Source organism: Chelonoidis abingdonii, chromosome 8, assembly GCF_003597395.2.
Source record: "Chelonoidis abingdonii isolate Lonesome George chromosome 8, CheloAbing_2.0, whole genome shotgun sequence".
NCBI classification, from domain to species: domain Eukaryota; kingdom Metazoa; phylum Chordata; order Testudines; family Testudinidae; genus Chelonoidis; species Chelonoidis abingdonii.
This window is the reverse complement of record NC_133776.1, coordinates 5,864,746-5,885,640: the sequence shown is the minus strand read 5'-3', so window position 1 is coordinate 5,885,640 and position 20,895 is coordinate 5,864,746. Positions and strand designations below refer to the sequence as shown.

The following is a 20,895-nucleotide window of genomic DNA, read 5'->3' as shown; positions in this document are numbered from 1 at the left end:
GTCAGTTTTAATTAACGTATTCATCAAATGAAATTCATAGTTCACACAATACAGCAGCAGGAAGTGCTGGTCACATCTCAGGATGTAGGCTGACTCAAGAGTGCAGATTTCTTTATGTTAAATGTTTCAAGGAACATATAGAAGGTTAAGAGCTACAGTTAACAAGAACTGAATTCTCCCTTGTGCGATATTCGAAATCTGCATAATTTATCAATGTACTGGCCAAAGGTTTATAAGCAGGCACAAAATGTGAAACCTGTAACATTTTATTTAAAAAAACCAACAAGCTTCAGAATAGATCCAAATGTAGTAACTTCTCCAAAAAAAATATCAAAAGGTACAGTGTAAAGCCATTTCTCTCATTAAATACAAACTAGCTTTTCATGATGCATTGCATCAATGTTTTGCATCTGTGTTGCATCCTGGTACACAGGAAATGTATGCACTGAAACAGGATGACTAACACCACATTACCTAAATTCTAACAGAGGGACTTTTTTCAACAAAATTTCTACTGGTAATTTAAAAAACCTTAACACCCATGAAATTTAATTAAATTTTTGCTAGGTACATTTTCAAAGTTAAAAATAAAGGGTTAAGTACTGAACAGTGTCAAGGATGCATTTTGACTTTAAAACTGCTATATGAAAGAAACTCCTTCCACTATCAAATGTTCTCAATGTTAAACTCTTGGGTAAACAACTTGTTTACTCGGAATTTCAGAAAAAGTGCAAAGAAACCAGCTTTAAAAAAACTGAATCCATAGTCTAAGCAAGAGAGTATTAAAACTACTTTGCACCATAGGCATTTGTGGATGCAGCAAGCCAACAATTCCTTTTATCTGGCTATATCTAAGTCCAATTGCTATGAAACAGTTGAAAGTCCACTAGCTCGTGGAATTAAAGGTAATTTTACCTGTACAATTTTGAACAGGTGCTTTGTTTCCATTAAGGGTGTGAATGCACAAATGAGGATGCTCCAATTTGGCAGTCATCCTACAGATAATTATGCACATGCATGACTTTTACACATGCTAGCAGTCTCATTGAAGCCAGTGGGATTACTCTTGTACATAAAGTTGACCATGTGCTTACGTGTCTGCAAAATGTGGGCCACTTATCCCAGCAATTCTTCCCCAGCTTCAATGTCACTCAAGATATTTGACTTTACTTCAGATCAGGCTCATCCTTCATTTCTCTTTGGTATAGACAAACAAGGGTCATTTGATAGTTTACCTGTGTGGCTGCTTCTTAAAAGACTGAGGAAACCCTTTAGGGGCAAGGTATACAACATTAAAATCCAGAGCCTGGGAGGGTTAGGAAACTTAGCATATCACTCTTTCTTATATGAAAGTCAGTATTCGCTCTTACAAAAGGGACACCAAACACAAAAATATTGCATTCAATTTGTGAAAACCCAAAAAAGGAATAGAAGGGCAGAGTTTAAACAAAATGCAAGAGAAAGGTCCATTTACTGAGGAGGCAGATACAACATGAACAGTTGCAGTACAAGCTTCTCCCATACTGCCCAACCCTGACTTGGAGGGATCACTTTTAAGGATGAGTAGTATATAGTCTTCATGCCTGTTAAGAACCTGGCTTTTCTGACAGTTTTACTTTTTCAAATGAGGCAAAAAATTTAGTCTCCAAGGAAGGAAAAAAACCCACGAATGTCAAAAGCACAAAGAATTACAAACAAACCCCTATGAAAGAAAAAGAGGCAGCTACCTCTTGAACAGAAGTACTCTCAAACTCAGGCTTTATGCCAAATTGCAATTTGGAGTGAAGCTTTCTGGCAGAGTCTCTGCTCCTCTGAAAAGGTCTGTAATGGAAATATTGACACGAACTTCACTATAGTAGGGGTTGTGGAGCAGAAACTGAATGTCACTAACAAAAATAATTAACCTTTGCCTGCCGTTTGTGCTTGGGCTGTGAAGAAAACTGAAATAAATCTACTGCCTTAATCACCAGCTGGGGTTACACAAAATCTGTTTAGATCAGAACACACAACCACTTACCAAGCAGATCCATGGCCCCATTTTTGCCTGGGTCATTGTGTCTTTTTACTATTAAAAGTAAAATCAATAAGGATATTTAGTTGTGTCAGCATCCTAACAAAAAGTCTGGAGAACTTCAATGACGTATGCTATACTCTTCTGCCCACTTTCATCCCAGTTTCTCAGATCGGTGGAGTCTTTATATGTGTGTCCTTTCAACAGCCTTTAACCCACTGTTACGAAACGGCTTCCTTTGTTCTGAGACATGGCTGTTCTTTGTTCCTTGAGGATCCCAAAGCGCTCATTCAAAGTCATTCCAGTCTGAAAAACAAAACCATTTCATAATAGAGCTTGCAAAGAATCAGACTGATCTGTTACAATGGCAAAGTTAGGGCAATGAGTATCATCCCTGCCTAGTTCTGCTCAAATCAGATTTTTTTCATCCATACTGAAATAGGCAACTATGGGTTATATGTAAACAAACACTGATAAGTTAATCGTGTTTTCCTTCTTTTGCAGTATTTATTTAAAAAATACATGAGTAGAATACATCTTAACTATATTTATAAGATGCAAGAACATTAATGCAGTGTTCAGCTACAAGTGAAGTCAGGAAATGCAAAAATATCAATTAAGGTCAAAAAAGCTGAAAACAGAACTTTGACTCCATAGATCTGTTTTTCATACATATTAAATTACATCTACCAACTTCAGTGACTAATATAGGTTTTTACTATTTTACATTCCTGTTGTTTCATAGTCCACACAGTTGAGAGAGCAAACTGGATTCTACTCTAGCTAGCAATTCACTTATTTGACTTTGTTCACAAGACGACTTGCAATATTCATTACAGGTGATGAAGATGAAGAAAGAACCCAGCATAACCTCCTTATTTTAGGAAACAGGGAGTCAGCTACAAAAAAAGGACCTTTATTTGTAAAGCAAGATTTGATCTAAAATCACTGAGAGTCATACAACACAGCAATGACATTTTTATGGGGATTGTCACAGTATGATTTTAGTTTCATCAGTTGTAACACTGATGAGTTAACACCAGTCTGAAATTTTAATTTTGTATATCCTGATATTCTCAATGTCATTCCTCATCCCCGCCCCCGCAATTTAGTTTTCCTTTTCACTTAAGACACAGCTGTTGCATAACTGTAGAGTGACGTAATTCAGTCTGGCAACTTTGTTAAGATACAAAAAGCCCAAATTCTGAAGCCACAAAAATGCACAATTTTGTTTTCCCAAAATGTCAGATTTTGATGCGCTCTATTCTGCAGACTCAGGAGCCATGGCACTGCATATGAACAAAAAACAATACAACTAAATTCCCAAGGAGATTTTCTTCAATTTTATACATATGCAAAAAAGTTTTTGAAGAGTCATTGTTTTCAAGCCTCATCTGAAGTTGAATGAGTCAGATTCAGCCATCTGCGTTGCGCAGAAGACACAAGGGGGGAGGGGGGGGAGAGATGTTCCCTGCTGTCCTCTCAGTTTAGGAGTATAGTGCCCTTCATCCAGGAACACCACAGTGCTACACAGCTATTAAGTTTTAAATCCTATGTGAGGCAGACACGCATAACAATTTTTTTTTAATAGTAGGTCCAGAGAGGTTAGGTACTTGTCCCGAGTTACACAGCAAATTAATGCCAAAACTGGAAGCAGAATCAATAAGCCTAACTACAAGTCCCCTGCTTTAGCCCTAGACAACTCTATTAACAAGGAGCCCCACACTTTTTAGTTATATGTTGAATCACTCCAAGTAAGTGTTAGCAAACAGCTCTTACCTGTTTTCCAACACTGTTGATATCAAATTGCAATGTAACTCCTTTGGGAATCTTCTTCTCTTCTGGTTGCTCCTTCTTCATTAGAAATGGAGGCATAGGAACACGAGTTAGCCGTGGCTTCTGGGAACTGAAAGAACACTATTTTTAAAACGGCACATTGAATAAAGGTTGTTGTAACAATCAGGTGTCACTGTCTACTAAGATGTACTACGAAAAGACAAGAGACCACACTGCCAAGTACACTGCTAATACTGCAACAGAAGGAAGAATTATTAGAATATGGTTGAAACACTGATTGAATAGTTAGGAATGTTTGATTTCAAGGAGGCAGAGTATAACCATTCATCCCTTCACTGAAAACAATATCTGCAGATTAAATGGGTTAAAAAGTAGGTAGGCCAGGGGAACAGAGTCAATATTTTAAAATTGAATTTTAAATATTTGCACATTTATTTCAAATCTCTAGCCCTATTAATATATAGTGATTCTTTACTCTCATTTTACAAGCTTTAGCTACAAAGAGCAAGGCTGGTGCAGTTCCCTTTTAAGGACAGGTAACACTGATCAAAGGTTTGCCCAGAGTTCTGAAGCTGAACACTAAGAATCTTAATATACAGCTATCCTGTCCAATTTACAAAAAGGAACACAAGAATGTTTGTCTGATTTAAACTCAATTCTACTGTTATCTCTACAAACTAGGGAGGTTCCAAGTACCAATTCCTGGACATTCAGTCATTCAAGACTTGGTGACGAGAGGGGAATTCAATTCAAGCCCACACCAAGCTCCTAACTGAGAAGCCTCAAAGTGCGCCCCAACAATTACACATTATCTGAACACAGATTGAGAAACAGAAGAGGCCTGATCTTGCAAAGCCTCCACAGACAGAACTCCCATTCATGCCACTGGGAGCTGTAAGTATGGAGAGTTTGCTACACCAATCCCAGAACCAATAACTGGAGTTATGAAGGAAAAAGATTGTTTGGAATGTTCTACTCACACTGGGGATGGGATTGCTCCAGGGTTGTCAATAGATACAGTCAGAATGCCTCCATTTGTGGTGGAAGTTCGCCATCTAGTTTGAAAGCACAGGAATCACTTATACAGGCTGAAATTCCAGTGTACCATTTGGGCTTTACATGACATGCATGCTCCTGGCTAGCCACTATTTTAAAAGTCTGTCAGAACTCTAGAGTTTTCAGAGTATAGGGTGGTATACCAAGACTACATACAACCAGGCACAAGCTACACATCTATATGGACCACTAGCATAGACTGAGCACAGGCCTTTGAAGCCACTAAATTGTCTAACTATTCAGAGCAGCTCTAGGTGACATTGGTGAAGAGTGCCAACACATAATTCACCCCAGCATTTCAATAATTGCTAGAGCAATGGTGGGAGTTTCTGAAAATATTCAGTGCAGATAAGACCAGATAGGTCCATCAAATCCAATAGTGAGTCTGAAATTCTGTTACATATGCAGCTCTCATATGAGCTGTTGATTCTTCCTACTATAGCTTGCCGCTGTCCCTTTTGCTTATCCATGAAGTAGAGATTCCTTCTTTCCTCAGACACGCCTAACTTATCTTCCTTTTTACATGTAAGCCTGGAAAATGGCCTGTCTCACTGATTTTAAACTGTTTTACAGGCTCTGGATTTATAAGTTAGGTACAATAGCTGCTACATCGACAGAAGGGGAGAAACTACTGTCCTATACAGAGCCTAAGTTAAAGTTTTAAAATGACAGAGTCTTGGGCACAGAGCTTACTTAGTAGCTCTGAAATTGGCAACAGATCCCTCATTCCTGGGAGCATCTTGTGCAAGTGATCCTTCCAGTTAAACTAAGAGCTGCTGTAAAAGCAGGAAGGCAGGCAGGCAGGAGGGAGAAAGGGATGAACACTGTTTCCCACCAAACACATAGTACATCATCCAAATTCATGTCACTACTCAACTCAGAAGCCCACAAGAAAAGGTTCCAGTCGCCACAAGTTAGTAAGTTGCAGTACTCTGGATACCGCAGGACTAAAGCAAAGCCATTTGAACAGATAATGCCTTAACTGTAGCTCTTCAGCTGAAATATGCCACTTACTGGCGAGTTCTCTTTGCTGCCTGATTATCCAGAAATTCTTCTACTGGCTGTACTTGTGCCTGCACCTGAAAACACAGAAAGATGGGTACAGGATTTGAATACTGTTACACTTCCTGATCGTACAGTGTGAGGTTTTAAAACATGAACAAGAATCTATGAACACATCCATAAGATGTATACCAAAAACAGACCTATCACTTTAGTGCTGTTCAACCGTGGATGGTCACCTTAGGCCCCAGAAACTCATGTTCCCTTAGAGCATAGGCAATTTTTACAAAAGGATTAAAATAAAGAAATTTGCCAAAAAATGTAACCCAATAGGCAAGAGAGATTCCATCCAGAGTGATAAGAACCAGACAGGGTGGAAGCTTACCCATACCCAGGGCTGGAACAGAGGAGAGAGAGTCACAAACTGGGATGTGGTAAAAAAAAAAAGATTCTGTATCTAATGCCACTGAATCCCCCTACCAATGTGCAGTTTTATCACATTCTGATTGTTTTTTAATCTCCCCTCCGGTAGTCTGACAAATCCACACTAAAGCAAGTGACTCCATATGGATTGACCCCTGTACCTGTGCAGAACCCCACTGAAGTAAGTGGCGCTCGTGCCTACCCATGCAGTGGCAGTTGCAGTTAGGGCTCAAACATATAAAGAAAAAAAAAATTAAAAACCATTTCTCTTTACATTCTTAGTTATTTGACTTACTTTGAGGCTGATTTATGGTTAAACCATATATATCTATATCAATCTGTATAACTATTTATGGTTTAAGACTAACCAATCATGCAATTCTCAAGCTTACTGCTTTCCATCCTTCAGCTAAAGGCAACTTTAAAAACCCATACCTAGTTTTAAACAATTTACCTTCAAGAAGAAGCTGCACAAGCTTGCCACTATACTGAAATATACACCCCAATTCCATACACCTCAGAATGATTCAGCTGTTTTTGGGGTACAAAAACACTCACATATTGCTCTACAAGAAATATTTAACTCAAGATAGGACGAGGTTTTTCCTGGAAAGGTAAGTATATGGGCCCAAGGCCACTTGAAGTGTTGTCTTTTCAGAGATCAAAGAAAACACGTCAAATGAATTTATTCAGAGTTGACCTAAATAGTCTGATTCATCAAATGTGGGGCTGACAAAGAAAATAACATTCATTTCAGAGTATAGTGCACAGTATTTATTTTATTTAAGAAAATTTTTATTGTACCTTCAGACCCCTCCTGAAGAGGAAAGTTGCTTGACGCATGTCTTTCTGCTGGTTTAGTTTATTTCCAATTCTGGCAAAAGTGGATGGTATATTACTCCTGTAACATTTTACAAATAAGACCAATATCATTATCAAAAACTTCTATGGCCAGCCAATTTTTAGAGAAAAATAGAACAAGACTGGGGATAATGGAGTCAAGAAGCAAACGTTTCACATTCCCCAATGCATCACTAAGACAAGTCACATTTAGAAACTGAGCCTTTCAACTTTGTTGGTCCCAACTAAATATTTAAATGGGGGTAGAGTGGGTTTATTAAATCCACATTTTTCTTTTAAACACATGGAGATGTCACAGCTACAGGGAAACTACACCTTAGACTGCTTTTTAGTCTCTCAGGTGCATCCTTTAGGTGATAGGCCTGGCTTCCTGCACCTCATTTTGGGTGGAAGCACCCAGTCCAACCACACACAGACTGGGTCTCTGGGCTACAGCCCTCCTTGTTCCCAACCATGTTAATGACACGGGGTAAATTAGGTTTGACACCTGTAAGTTTCTCTCCTCAGGAACCTCTGACAGTATATTTTGCATGAGCACAGAAACTGTCTTCTAAACAAAGCATTATTTATTCATTCCTCAAAAGGTATTTAGGAAAATGAGTGAACAATGAAAGTCCTAGATGCATGCCTTCTTACCTAAGCTTTACCTCTCTATTCATAGCTCAGGGAGGTCCAGCTTATCTCCATCTCTCTGAGTTGATTTGGGAGAGCCCATCTGTTCTGCTCAAAGCCACATAATCCCTTGTCTCTGTCAATCGAAGTGTCAGTTTTTCCTCTGCTGACAAGTGGCTTCCCCCTCACCCCCCCCCCACTCACTTCTCCCAGGGTTGCATTGCTCCCTCTAGGCACAGAGGCCCCCCAGGAGGTCCAAAGTGAGTGGACTCTCAGAGGGGGGTTCACAGAAAGAGATGGGTATGCTGAAGGCTCAGGTGTGGTTCCAGCAGGAGGTGGTGCCTAGGGTTTATCCCCCGAGAATGTGACCCCTGAGGAGGGCTGTCACACCGAAGGAGGTTCCTCCCAGGGACCATATGGAGCCAACAGAGTATGGGTCCTGTGAGTCTGTGACAACATGGTAGGAAGGATGGTTGGCAAATGCACCCCGTAGACTATTAGCAAGTAGATAGCAAGCTTGCTGCTTTGGTCACAGCACCAAAATGAGGGAGAGTTATCACTCCCATGTGGAGATGGGCAGCGACCAACCCTGGGTCCCACTCTGCTCCACATGGGAGAGCCAACACATCCTGGTTTCGATGCTGTCACCAAAGTAAGGAGCTGGCTGTCTACTCTCACGGTTTGGGATTTCCTTTGATCCTAAGCTCAGCTATAGAACGAGTAAGAGATTCTAGCCTGCCTAGAGCCAGACAGGGGATATTCCCCAAAAAACAGCTTTTCCATGATCATCTCCAGGATTCTTATCTGTGTCATTGTTTTGTTTCCTGTTTCTATTTTAACAGCCCTCTTCGATTTAAATCCTGGAAGTAAGGTAGATTAATATCAACAGATAACCTGAAGGGCACATGATAGTTATTGATTTACTTTCCTACTCAAGAGCTTACAAATGATTTTCCAGTTCTTGTATCTATGCTTGCTTGGCTACCTTGCTTGTTTTGGCTCCAATACAAAGCAATGCACCATACACAGTACTCTGCAAATATTAACCCTTCCAAAAACTGCTAATTAGGTAGGTGAAACGGAGATTCGGTGCAAAGTGGTTTAAGTGGCATGCTGAAATCCACACAAGTCTTTCTAAACTGGTATCAATCAAGAATTCCTAGCTATCAGGCCTTGTGCGTCTCTGCAACGTGTCCTGTTTAAATGGTGTTCGTCTAGAGATTGATTTATATTGGTACACTAATCTTAATCCAGCTGTGCCCTCTACAGGAGGAAAACTGCCTATTTTTAAGTGAGCCACGAACGATAATAAAATTGTTGTTGTTTAACCAAGTTTTTATGGTCAAATTGCCAAAACCATTTTAAAAGACAGTAAAATGATGGAAATCTGGAGACCTCCAAGAACATGTACTAAATTATGTACTCCTTAACAAAATGGGGCAATATGGAAAGGGGGAGGAGGGAAGAAATCAACTGATGAACAAAGGTTAGGTTGATTTCCTTAGGTGGAACCAGCCCAACATTCTAGTGAAGCATGTGCTACCGCCAATATTTGGCTAGAAATAGAAAGTAGTCGGAGAAATATTCTACGCTAAAAAAAATTTAGCCTTATGCATCTCATGACTGCACAGTCCACATATTTAGCATTTCCACTTGAACAGGACAATAGAAGTGCCTGGTTTATTTTGGCCGAAACCTGAGGATCCCTGTCCACACACAAGAGTTGGTTGGACAAACCCCCAAGTCATTTGGCTCACGACAGAGTGAGACTACACAACATACATTTTACACTGCAAGTTACTCACTCTCACGGAGCCTTTACATTACAATGCCCTAGTCTTAATGGAAAGTCTACAATTTTAAACATGGTATTCAAAAGGTGAAAAATTAAGTGTTCCAGGTATCCCTAAACCTCTGACTGCCAGGAGCTGGGACTGGACAACGAGGGGTGAATCACTCAATTGCCCTGTTCTGTTCATTCCCTCTAAAGCCTCTGGCACTGTCCACTGTCAGAAGACAGGGTACTCGGCTAGACAGACCATTACTCTGACCCAGTATGGCCATTCTTAAGTGATCCAGACAATTAATGGCATTTGCACCAGTAGCTATGGGGCAAGGTTTAATATTTCATGTGCATAACATTGCCTTGTGCGGTAAACTGTTTTTAAAATGGAAGCATCTGCAGTTTAACACAGTACACAGGAATAATTTCGGAGCAAACAAAGCACACTACAGTTTTCATGAAACTGAAAATGGTAATAGATCCTGTAAAGTGTCTTACAATGAGAGCGAAGCTACTTAAATAAGAATTGTCACTTTTATAAAAGTTACCTGAACTTAAGATACCATATATTAAACCATTTTTATACATCTGGAACACTCGAGCTACATATTTTATTTGTGTTAAATGGAGGTAACTAGCAGGTGTAAATGAAGAAAGCTGCTTCCTAACAGTTCCATGAAACAACTGATCCCATCATCAGGGCACACAAATCAAGGTATTGCATGAAGGCTACTAACTGTACCAGATTTTATCCTACTACTGCTGCCAGTCTTAGCTCTCTTGATCCCAAGTCAGCACTGCCAGAAACAGAACTCCTCATCACTATCGAAAGGATGAGCTAGAAAAGGCATCTCAAAACAGCAGTTAGAAATCTCACCTCCTGTTTAATGGGACAGGCCTCCTGAGAGCTGGCATTTGTTTTCTCTGCAATTCAAATGGCCTCTGAAGGGTCATTTTCCTTTTCAAAACTGGGTAGTTTCGCTGTGTGTTCTTTAAAAAGAAAGAAGAATTAAATATCCAAGTAATGGCGGCCTGTCACAACTCATTCAAAGTTAATCAATCTAAATCAGTGGCTTTCAAACTTTTTTCTGACAACCCACTTGAAGAAAATTGTTGATGCCTGCGATCCAACGGAGCTGGGAATGAGGGGTTTGAGGTGTAGGAGGGGGCTCAGGGTTGGGACAGATAGTTGGGGTGCAGGGGTGAGGGCTGCAGGGTGAGGCCAGGAATGACAGGTTCAGGGTGTGGGAGGGGTCTCTGGGCTGGGGCAGGGGTACAGGAGGAGGTCAGGGCTCTGCACTGGGGGTGTGGGCTCTGGGGTTGGGGTGCAGGAATGGGCTCCAGGTTTCAAGGGAGGCTCAGGGCTGGGGCAGGGGACTGGGACGTGGGGTTACCTCCACTGGCTCTGGTCAGCAGCACAGCCAGGGTGCAGAAGTAGGCTTCCCACCTATCCCGGCACCACGGACAGCGCTGCACCCCAGAAGCAGCCAGCAGCGGGTCCAGCTCCTAGGTGGAGGCGCACAAGTGGCTTCGCGCAGCTCTTGGCCGCAGGCACTGCCCACCCAGCTCCCACTGGCCAGAAGCGTGGAGCCAGTGCTTGGGGCAGGGGCAGCACGCGGAGATCTGTGGCCCCCGTAACTACAAGCCAGACCTGGTGCTGAGCAAGGTGACCCAGTGTCTTGCATTCTGAAACCCTAACTTTGAAATCCACCGATCTAAATGTCTCATGGATTACTTCACTTAAGCTGATGGATAGATTTATACCATTAAGAGATATACCTCTTTGCTATCAAATTAACTATTCACTTCGTCCAAGCCCTCCCACCAAAAATGTAGTCATTATAATCTAAATTTTACCATCTGTCCAAGACCTTGTTACAAGTTGCAATTCGGAGAATATACTTAAGCATAACTTGTATACATCTGAAAATATACAATACAAGCAATTCTAGAATCCTTAAAGAGTCACCATGGTTTCAGCAAACTTTGTTAGAAGATGTCAAATCAATTCAACCACATTTTCCTTACTGTTGATTCTCCATGTGTAAAACACTTCCCTTCCTCTTATAATTAGCTTGCTGCTCCTCCTGCCTGAATCCTTAAGAACGAACAGTCCGCTGTGATGTCAAGAATCACTTCAATAATTTTGATGCATTCCATATTCTAATATACTTGCCACATGAGACGAGCATACCGCTTGGCCTAAATCAACTCAAAATTAGAACCTTGCTGTTAAGTTTAAAAAAAAAAAAACCTTCTACATTTGTTTAAGACTGGGTATATTCTGTTCTGGACTTGTGTCAGACTATTTCTGCTAGACCAAGCAAATCAATAACAGATTTAGAGCCTGCAAACTCCTGGACTACCAGAACCAGGTACAAGTTCTACATGCCATTGCAGAGACAATCTCAGGTTTCATATGGCAGTGTTTTTCTATTCTTAACTTTTGCACATCACAAGCAAGCAGAGGTTAAGAGTCACATTCTGATTACTTTTGTTACTCCCCCACCTGTACTTGTTCTAGGATTTTAATCACTTCAGATAGGGTTATTCAAAAATGCCTTCATTTCATATGGTACGAAGCATTATATTCTGGCTTTAAGTGTTTGCGATTATCACTCTAAACTCAAGTCAGATCTGGAGAAGGGTGAGGGAAAAGCTAGACAGTATTCACAGTTAGGCTATTTTAATGTAATGTTAAGGGCTAGAAACATTTTTGTAACAGTATAAATGCATTCAGGACCAGTAAATCTTTCAAAGAACTGGTCTTGGACAAGTTATGACAAGATCTGCAATACCTATTTTAAAACAGATGTGTTTTACCAGATACTTGTGTTACCATTATACTATACATATATTTAGATTTTTTAAAAACTAGTCAGTCTGAATCTTCTCTAGTCTGCTTGTTGCACTAATTATTCACTTCTAACTTTAGGAATAACTCTCCCATTGCCAAGCACAGACAGTTATACAAGGTACAAAAATTATATTCCTACCTTCTCGCTAAGTGGTTGTCTGTTCAGAGGACTAATCCTTCCACGTGAACCTAGTACCTTCCTCGCTGCCAAGCCAGTCATGACTCCATAGGGCCGCTTCTTCCCTGTTACCCTCCTTCTGCGTCCCAAACGGTTCTTACTGAAACCTACAGTGGAAAAAAGAAGCACTATTAAACTGTTTCAGAAAGAGACACCATAGCCTATAGCCTTGGGCACATGATACTCAGTGACAGCTAGCTGCACAGCTACAATGTAAGCTGTGAAACAGACGTTTTCCAAGCATGGGGCATGCTGCCCTAAGGGAGTTCAACAAGGTTATCGGGGGGCATGAGGACCTGATAGGGCCATGTTGAACAGCTAGGGTCAGCAGGGGACTCTGCCCAGCAGAGGAAGTGGGTGGGGTTCTATGAAGATTGTCTTGAAAGGATCAGGCTCCCTGCCCATCTTGCTCCAGCACTGCTGCAGCCACAAGGTGCAGTCACCCTCCTCTTCTGGAGGGGCAGACACGGACTCTGAGTGGGGGGCTGCAGGCTGCACCCTGGGAGTACTGCTCTTTCCCTGCCAGACAGAGCCCCCTGCTGGCCCCAGCCCTCAGCACAGCCTAAGGGCACAGAGCCCCAGCCATGTCCCCTTACAGAGTCTGCGCAGGGGAAGAAGACAGGGCCATGCTGAAGGGCCAGAGGCAGTAGGGTATGGAGTCTGGTGGAGGGATGGGCAGTACTCATAGGCTGTAGCCTTCTGTTCCCCTCCGGACACCAGCCCTTCAGGTAGGGAGCCAGGTCCTGGCAGCCAAGGCTACCTGACCACTGTAGAGAGTGGAAGGCTTCCTCAGTTGCCACCCTGGTGAGTACTCCCCACCCCCTATGGTACCGTTACTTAAAAAGAGGGAGACATGAATCTCTGAAGGGGACACAATGAAAGAGCTGAGGAACTTCTGTTTTAAAGCAAAAGTTATTGGCCTCATGTTGCAGATGCTGCTGCTGCAACATCACATAAGTCAGTTCAAGGTTGGCCTTAAACAAAGAAGATAACTATATCAGACCATAGCCAAATAGCACAAAATGGCATATTTTATTTCAACTTTCTGATCATACAGCAAGCAACAAGAGTTTGGAAAGTCCCAGCTTATAAAACTGGTGAGGTCTACACTGTCAACATCTACCATCCTGGAGGGCCCAGCTGCAACAGCAGACTCCACAGACAGGATTCTAACAATTTGATTTTATGCTATAAGTGAGACAGAATCACAATTTAATCATATTCCTAAACAGCATTGCATCCTGCAAAGACCAAGACTAATAGGATTTGAGAACACAAGTTGATCTCCCTTCTACAGTAAACACACACCATGTGTTTGCTCCATTTTGAAGGGGAACACACATCCTGTTATAAACATGTTCAAGGACAGATTTTTCAGTGTATAATGGACTGGACAGTAGAAACCACAGGTAGAGCCCTTCATTCTAGGTCAGCAGTGCTTAAAGTAGTTGCATCTGACCAGCGCATGGAGGATCGTCTCAAAGTGACTTCCTCCCTATTGGAAGTGGTATGGAAAGCAAAAAAAATGGGTGAAGATTTTTTAGACTGTCTTCCACTAACTTTTTCTTCCTACCCCACCCTCTCAATCTCTAACTCCTCCCTCCCTGATGTCCTTCTGAAGAAGCTTGACAGCACATTAAATGACCTCCAGAAGATCATTTCTGCTGCCCATATATAACAAAGGATCTGCTCCAGCATCACGCACCAGGTTCTATGTATTCCATGATTACACAGTTCCAGTTTACTGCGGAATCCACCCCTTGTGTTAGAATTATGCTTCAGAACCTAACATTTCATTTAAAGTTTCCAGTCCTCATGGTTGTGAAGATCATTTTGAAAAAGTGAAATGAGTACAGATCAATGCAGCAGCTCTTCTTAGTCTGCCAGCTTGAAATAGCAGCTCTGGGATGTATGAACCGTCCTATTCATCTCACAACTTGCTTTCACAATCATTTTCAATTTGAGCACTAATTATTATACTGTTGATTATCACATCTGATGCAGCATTGGGGATGAATTTTGCCTGATGTATTAAGTACATCACTTGATATTCAATATCGGCACTTGACAATTTCTTATGAGGCTTTTATTCACTTTATTTCCCCCCCACACCTAGCTCTAATTCAAGATACTTAAACACATTTGTAAAGTACACAGTGAATAATCCTTACACATTTGATCCAGGCTACCCTAGTAGAAAACAACTTCTGAGGCCTGGAACAGACATGTGGGGGAACACATCCATGTTAACTTCTACAAATGTGTGAAATACCTTGAATTAGGAGTAAAAAAGGTATAATAAAGGCCCACAGAAGTGGCAGCAGAGCATAGCAAAAAAGGAATTAGATTCAAGTTACTAAGGAATTCACAGTAAGAACAATCTTTAGTCAATAGGCTCCTATTTTGGTTTCAAAGGACCTGGGCCATGAGAAATACTCAAGAACCAGATGTAACAAATGAGAATGTCTAATTTTTTTTGTATATATTGTGTGATTTGATTTCACTGTTCAAGTTTGTATTGCTGCTGTCTGAATGCACAGAGCTAAATCAAAGGAGACTGTAAAAGGGCTGTTAAAGTATCAAGCAAGAAAAGTAAAACAATGAGACAAATAAGAGTCTAGCATCAAAGGGTAAACTAAACCCTTATAGAAGCTGAAAGAGACAGTTCAGTGAATGGCCAGAGTGTGTCAGTGGAAAAAGCTAACAGGTTGGGAAGACTCATTCACAGACAGAAACAGTATAATGTAAGCAGGAAGCATGTTTCTCCCAATTCAGAAATGGGAATAAGCCTGAGTTCTGGATAGAGAGATTAAGTTTAAGGAAATGTGTGTAGGACTCTTGTTTTGTATTGCAGCCCTGTGCACTCTGTACCTTTGGGTGAAAGAATAAATGCATTGTTTTGAAGATATTGTTTGTGAGAGACTGATCAGCCGCTGTCCCACGGTCCCATATTTGGACCCACTGAAGTAGTCTTGGTTGGTATCCAGGGACTGTAACCCAGATCCTAATCTAAGAGTAGGAGAATTGCAAAACTCCACCCAGGGAGAGAGAGGCTCAAGGCCTGACATCTGTGGGGGTGCACTAAGACCCCAAGATGGGATAGTGGTGCTCTTGGTTCAGTTTAACAGTGTCAATAAAGATGAATTAAAACAATTACGGCTCTATCAAGGCAGAGATATGATATTTAATATTCTGGGAATAAAGACCTCCAAATAAGATGAGTGAATTGCAACAGTGCAGCAATGCTTGAACAATGAGTCGCTGCTGATATGCTTTGGAGAAGAACTGTTCAGAGCCTTAAAGAGCATCCATGTGAAATGAGTAGGGCTCATTTCCCACTAGAGGTGATCTTGTCTAGTTGTGCCGGGAAGAACAGTTGGCGGGGGGCGCAGGGTGATTTAAAATCTGGAAAAAAGTTATGACACGTTTCTTGTTTTTAAGCCAGCTCTAACAATAGTGAATACAAGCCAGAGAGAGCAGTTCCCCAAGAGACTAGGGGACTATCAACATAATTGTATTTTAAAAAGTCCAATCTGCATTAATAAATGTCACTTAAAATACTTGTAACATTTTCATATCTTCAGTTCTAATTTTCCATTTGAAAATGAAAATTAGAACTGAAAATATTACAAGTATCTTACATGACATTTATTAATGCAGATTGGACTTTTTCATTTGGCATGGCTTGGACACTGAAAGGAGGCTAGTATATTTATCATCAATTTCCAGTCAAAGACACTTATTCCTTCTCATGCCCTGTATTCTGCTGTGTTTGTAGCCCAAATATTAGAGGTGCATTTTTAAAGACTTCCGAACAAATTTATTTTAAATTAATCAATTTTATGAGTTAGGTTTGGTTTTCATACAAAGCCTATGTTTTGGGACTAAAACACATAACCCATTACTCACACACTATACATCAGTGGTCCCCTAATGCGCCCGCGTCCTGGACCCTGGGAGAGCACCCGCCGAAATGCTGCCAAATTTCAGCGGTGTTTCGGCAGGGACGCCTCTTGATGATGCCGCTCGCCGTCGACAAGCGACGTCATCGAGAGGTGTCCCTGCCGAAATTCTGGGGTAACGCCTCTCGATGACGTCACTTGTTGACGGCAAGCAACGTCATCAAAAGTGATGTCATCGAGAGGCGTTACCCCAGAATTTCGGCAGGGACACCTCTCGATGACGTCGCTTGTCGACGGCGAGCGGCATCATCAAGAGGCGTCGCCACCGAAACGTCGCTGAAATTCGGCAGCATTTCGGCAGATGTTCCACGGCCGCAGTGGTCCTTTGTCTAGCGCCCGCCAGACGAAAGGGTTGGGGACCACTGCTATACATACTTGAGTAACAAATCAAAGACTCTGATGCATATAAACTTTGATCCAACACTTGTTTCCCATGTTTGTATTAGCAATTGTCTCCTTTTGTTTCTTACTAAAAGTCCACTAAGAGACAGCTGCAACCTTAAGTTAAACTACTTGCTATAAAATGAAAAAACACAGAAGTGGAATTTTTAAATGCTTCATAATTCACTTTAGTGCATCAATCATAAGCTTATTATTTCATCAGAATTAGACAGTTGAATTCTGTATAGCTTCCATTATCCACAAGGCTAAGAAGGTACAAATAGTTACCTTTCAAACCAGCAGTGTCACAGCCACATGTCTAGTTAATCACCTAGAATCTAGGTAATGCCTCAGAAGCATCTGAATACAGTCTACTGGAAACATTCATCGTTATCAATGAAATCTTTAATAACATTAGATAGCAATGTTGACTTAAATTTTTAAATTGAAGAGGAGGTAAGATGTACACTGCCCTCTTTCCCTAAACCTCCACTGCACTGTAACACTATGGGCCTGCAAAGTGAGATATGGCAAGATCTTTGTTCACAAAGGATGTAGCTGGAGCAGCTTCTCACTCAAGCACTCTGCTCCATCCTTTTGTGCATTCTGGAGAGTAAAGAACTCAGATTTCATTAAGTCTTACTTTGCAGGCTTGCTGCATAGAGGCAGCATCACAGACTCAAGTAGGGTACTGAAATGCAAGATATGTAGATAGCAGTTGCCTCTGTGAAAGGCCTGATAGGTAGATACAACTTAATGGATGTAACAGTTTGGTTCTGGTTTACAGAAAGTTTTAGGGACTGGCAAGGACTCTGGGTTTCTCCACCTACTAACCCTGACCATTTTGATATCCCTCTCTTCCACTCCTCAGAAGAGGGCTAGAAGGATGTAGTTCAAAATATATTGTCAATACAGCTTCCAAGAGAAAGCTGAACAAAGAGCAAGATTCCTCAACTCATGGAAGGAGTGTGATACAGCCACAGCTCCTGTTGTCCATGGAAATCCAAACACTGAGCCCACACGGAACCACTAGCACACAGAAAACTTATTTAAGAGGATCACAAACTAGAGTTGAATTATAAATTTAAATTCCACACATAACAGCATTTGGAATAGACTGAGTGAACTATTAAATCAACCCACACTTTTTTCATGAAGTACAAAAAGTGGTGCTACATGGCTTTACTTAATAAGTGACATTTTACCTTATAGTAATTATGAGAATTGTGATGCATTTTTATAAAGCACATACCTGTCTGCTGTTGGATTCCCCACCTGGTCCCCCTCATCCTGAACTGTCGAGTTCCATTCTGTTGAAGCCTTCTGTTCATTTTGGGGGAGTACTGCTTTCTCTCTTCTTTCTTATTCAATTTAATTATATCATCTGCAAAAATAAAGGTTTTATGATACACTTTAGATTTAAGTATTTTAAGTAGTGATAAAATCTTAGTTGCTTTGAATTAAGCCCTATAGCCCTTACTCAGGCAAACTCCCAGAGTCAGTCTTTTAGGAATAATTCTCAATTGGAGAGTAAAATGGAGCCAGGGCTAGTTATTCGGTACATTTCTTTAATCCATTTTAAAAACACATTTTAAAGCAGATGACCCACCCCCCACATCACTTTAGAACATTCAAGGTTTAAAAAAACAACATATTAGACTGCAGACCAACTGACAACTCAATACCTTTGAAAACACAGAGACTAAGCAGATGAAATAATATCTTTTATTTCACCAACTGAAATTGGTCCAAGACGCAAGCTTTTGAGCACCATAGAACTCTTCATCAAAAATCAAGAACTCAGACCTTGTCTATACTTACAACAGTGCAGTGGTGCAGCTGCACCGCTCTGTTAGTGAAGATGCTGGCTATGCCAATTGGAGAGCTTTGCCCATTTGTGGTACTCCACCTCCCCAAGAGGCAGAAGCTATGTCAACAGAAGAAGCCTTGTCTACACCAGGGTTAGGTCAGTATAACTACGTCGCTCCACACCCCGAGGGATGTAGTTATACCAAAATGAGACATTTGTCAACAACTTTTCTGACACCATGACAAATGTGGGATTTCATATAATCCATGATCCTGCCAACCCTACAACAGATTACATGCCTTTAGCTGAGGGACAATAGGAAAGGATGATTCTGTTTTCATGTAAATTACCCCAGTAATAAACTAAACTAAACATGAGATTAGAGAAAATATGAGGAGAATAATTTCCAAACAAGGTGTCACCCCATGACGACACATTAGCAGTTCTCTGTAAAGTACTGCTATTGACACACCCATAGTAAATCATTACTAGATAAAAAATGGATCCAAAGAGAAAACGTTAAAGTGAGACCAGAATGAAACAAACTAGGCAACCAAAATAAGTATGTTCCCTAGCCAATTACACACTGTATACAAAAACCAACCCCTTATCCTCCTACATTCCTACCTTTAAGGGAACCCTGAGCCAGTGTTTTACAGGTTTCATCCAAATGAAGGACTGGGTTAGTCACTTGGCAAAGCCCACTTGATATGCAATAAAAATGGGCAAGTTGTAGGTGACCCGCAAAGAAGTTTTTGCATCTTTATAAAGGCAAAATGAAGTCGCCCCCCTCCTCAAAGAAAATCTCTTTTACATTCAAAAAAAAAAAAGTCAGCTCTTATTCTCCCCAGAAGTTTTGAAAACTTTATGGAAGGATAACTAACAAGATTAAGACATCACTGATTCAAAGTAAAACTGAATTGAGAAAAGATGAATTCTTTTAGGAAGTGTTTAAACTCAGCTGTTTGCCTTAAGAAGAAGAAAAAAAGCCCACTTTGCTAAAGCCTAAATACTCTGACCACTTCAACAGTGAGTCCACCTGTATTTCTGAGGCTCTGCCAATGAGTCAAGCACCAAATATAGGCAAGGCTGGCCAGTGCTAAGGTGAGAGATCCAAACAGCAACTTTTCTTTGTAGTGGAAAAAAACGTGAGGCTTTTATACAACAACAACGGGGGCCCACGCCTGGCTCACTGTGTTGGGCCTAGTCCCCCTCCCTGAATATTTTCCTTCGCAGGGCATGCCGGACCAGGCCCGCCTTCCTCCCTTGGGGGAAGGCTGGTCCTCCTCCCACTTGAGGCAATGGGCCTGAGTGGACCCCCAGCTCCCCTAGCCACTGTTCAATGGGTCCTACCTGAGGCCCACTGGGCTGCACCGCGTGGCAGGCCCCCGGCTCCCCACCCCCGCAGGGAGGGGCAGGCCGGGGGGTGGGGGGAGTGGTCTCGGGAGCCGCCCCCTTCCATGCAGCCGGCAGGGCCTCGGGAGACAAGGCCCAACCCGCGTGGGACCCGCTCACCAAGGTAGTCAGGCCCAGGGCGCCTCCCCGCCCCGGCCGTGGTCGGGTCCGTGCCCTTCCTCCCAGTCCCACTGTTGGGGCGGCGCCGCCGCCCCGGTCCTCGCCGCACGGCCCGCGAGACCCACAGATGGTGAGGTCCGAACGACGCCCCGGCCCGCGGCTCTCCTCACCCAGCGACATGTCGATCTTCTCCAGGCTCTCGCTGCTGCCGCCCCGGGCAGCCGCCGCGGAGAAGCCCAAGGGGGTCGCCCCGACACGGAACCCGTTCATGGCCGAACCGAGAGGAGCCGCCGCTGCTGCCTCCCCTCCCTGACTGAGACAACGGCCGCCCACTCTGCGCATGCGCGGTAACATCCTTTCCGGCCGATCCAGCGGCCAGTGTTGCGGCTGGCTGACGCTCGCGCGATAAGACGGGGACAGGCGCGTGCGCATTCAATAATTCGCGGTGATGGGCTTCTGCGCATGCGTAAAAGAGGGGTCAGTGATGAGGTCTAGCTTCCTCCCGGAGAAGCCTGTAGTCTCAGCCTCAGTATGTCCCCTACAGGTCAGGAGGAGAATGGCCAGCAGAAAGTAAGCTAGTGATTTCACAAGGCGTCCATGTGCAAACACCTTTGTATACCACTAAAGACCCTGTGCTAATGCCCCAG

At 42.2% G+C, this 20,895-nt stretch overlaps 1 protein-coding gene across 1 annotated transcript; it reads right to left on the bottom strand.

The window, feature by feature from the left end:
- Window positions 1–250: 250 nt before the first annotated feature.
- FYTTD1 (forty-two-three domain containing 1) lies at window positions 251–20,649 on the bottom strand. The gene is made up of 9 exons (XM_032777272.2): window positions 20,419–20,649; window positions 18,176–18,307; window positions 12,542–12,687; window positions 10,423–10,535; window positions 7,094–7,190; window positions 5,879–5,943; window positions 4,789–4,863; window positions 3,791–3,917; window positions 251–2,317 (listed from the first exon to the last, which is right to left on the bottom strand). Exons 1-9 carry the CDS (start codon window positions 20,600–20,602, stop codon window positions 2,222–2,224), a joined length of 1,035 nt encoding a protein of 344 aa, XP_032633163.2. The 5' UTR covers window positions 20,603–20,649; the 3' UTR covers window positions 251–2,221.
- Window positions 20,650–20,895: the final 246 nt, after the last annotated feature.

Excerpts from the sequence above, each read along its gene's own strand:
- FYTTD1 (XM_032777272.2), bottom strand. The coding sequence starts at position 20,602 with ATGTTACCGCGCATGCGCAGAGTGGGCGGCCGTTGTCTCAGTCAGGGA. Across the intron at positions 12,688-18,175 it reads GGGAATCCAACAGCAGACAG|GTTTCAGTAAGAACCGTTTG; the intron begins GTATGTGCTTTA and ends TTTCCACTGTAG. Across the intron at positions 4,864-5,878 it reads GCAGCAAAGAGAACTCGCCA|ATGGCGAACTTCCACCACAA; the intron begins GTAAGTGGCATA and ends CTTTCAAACTAG.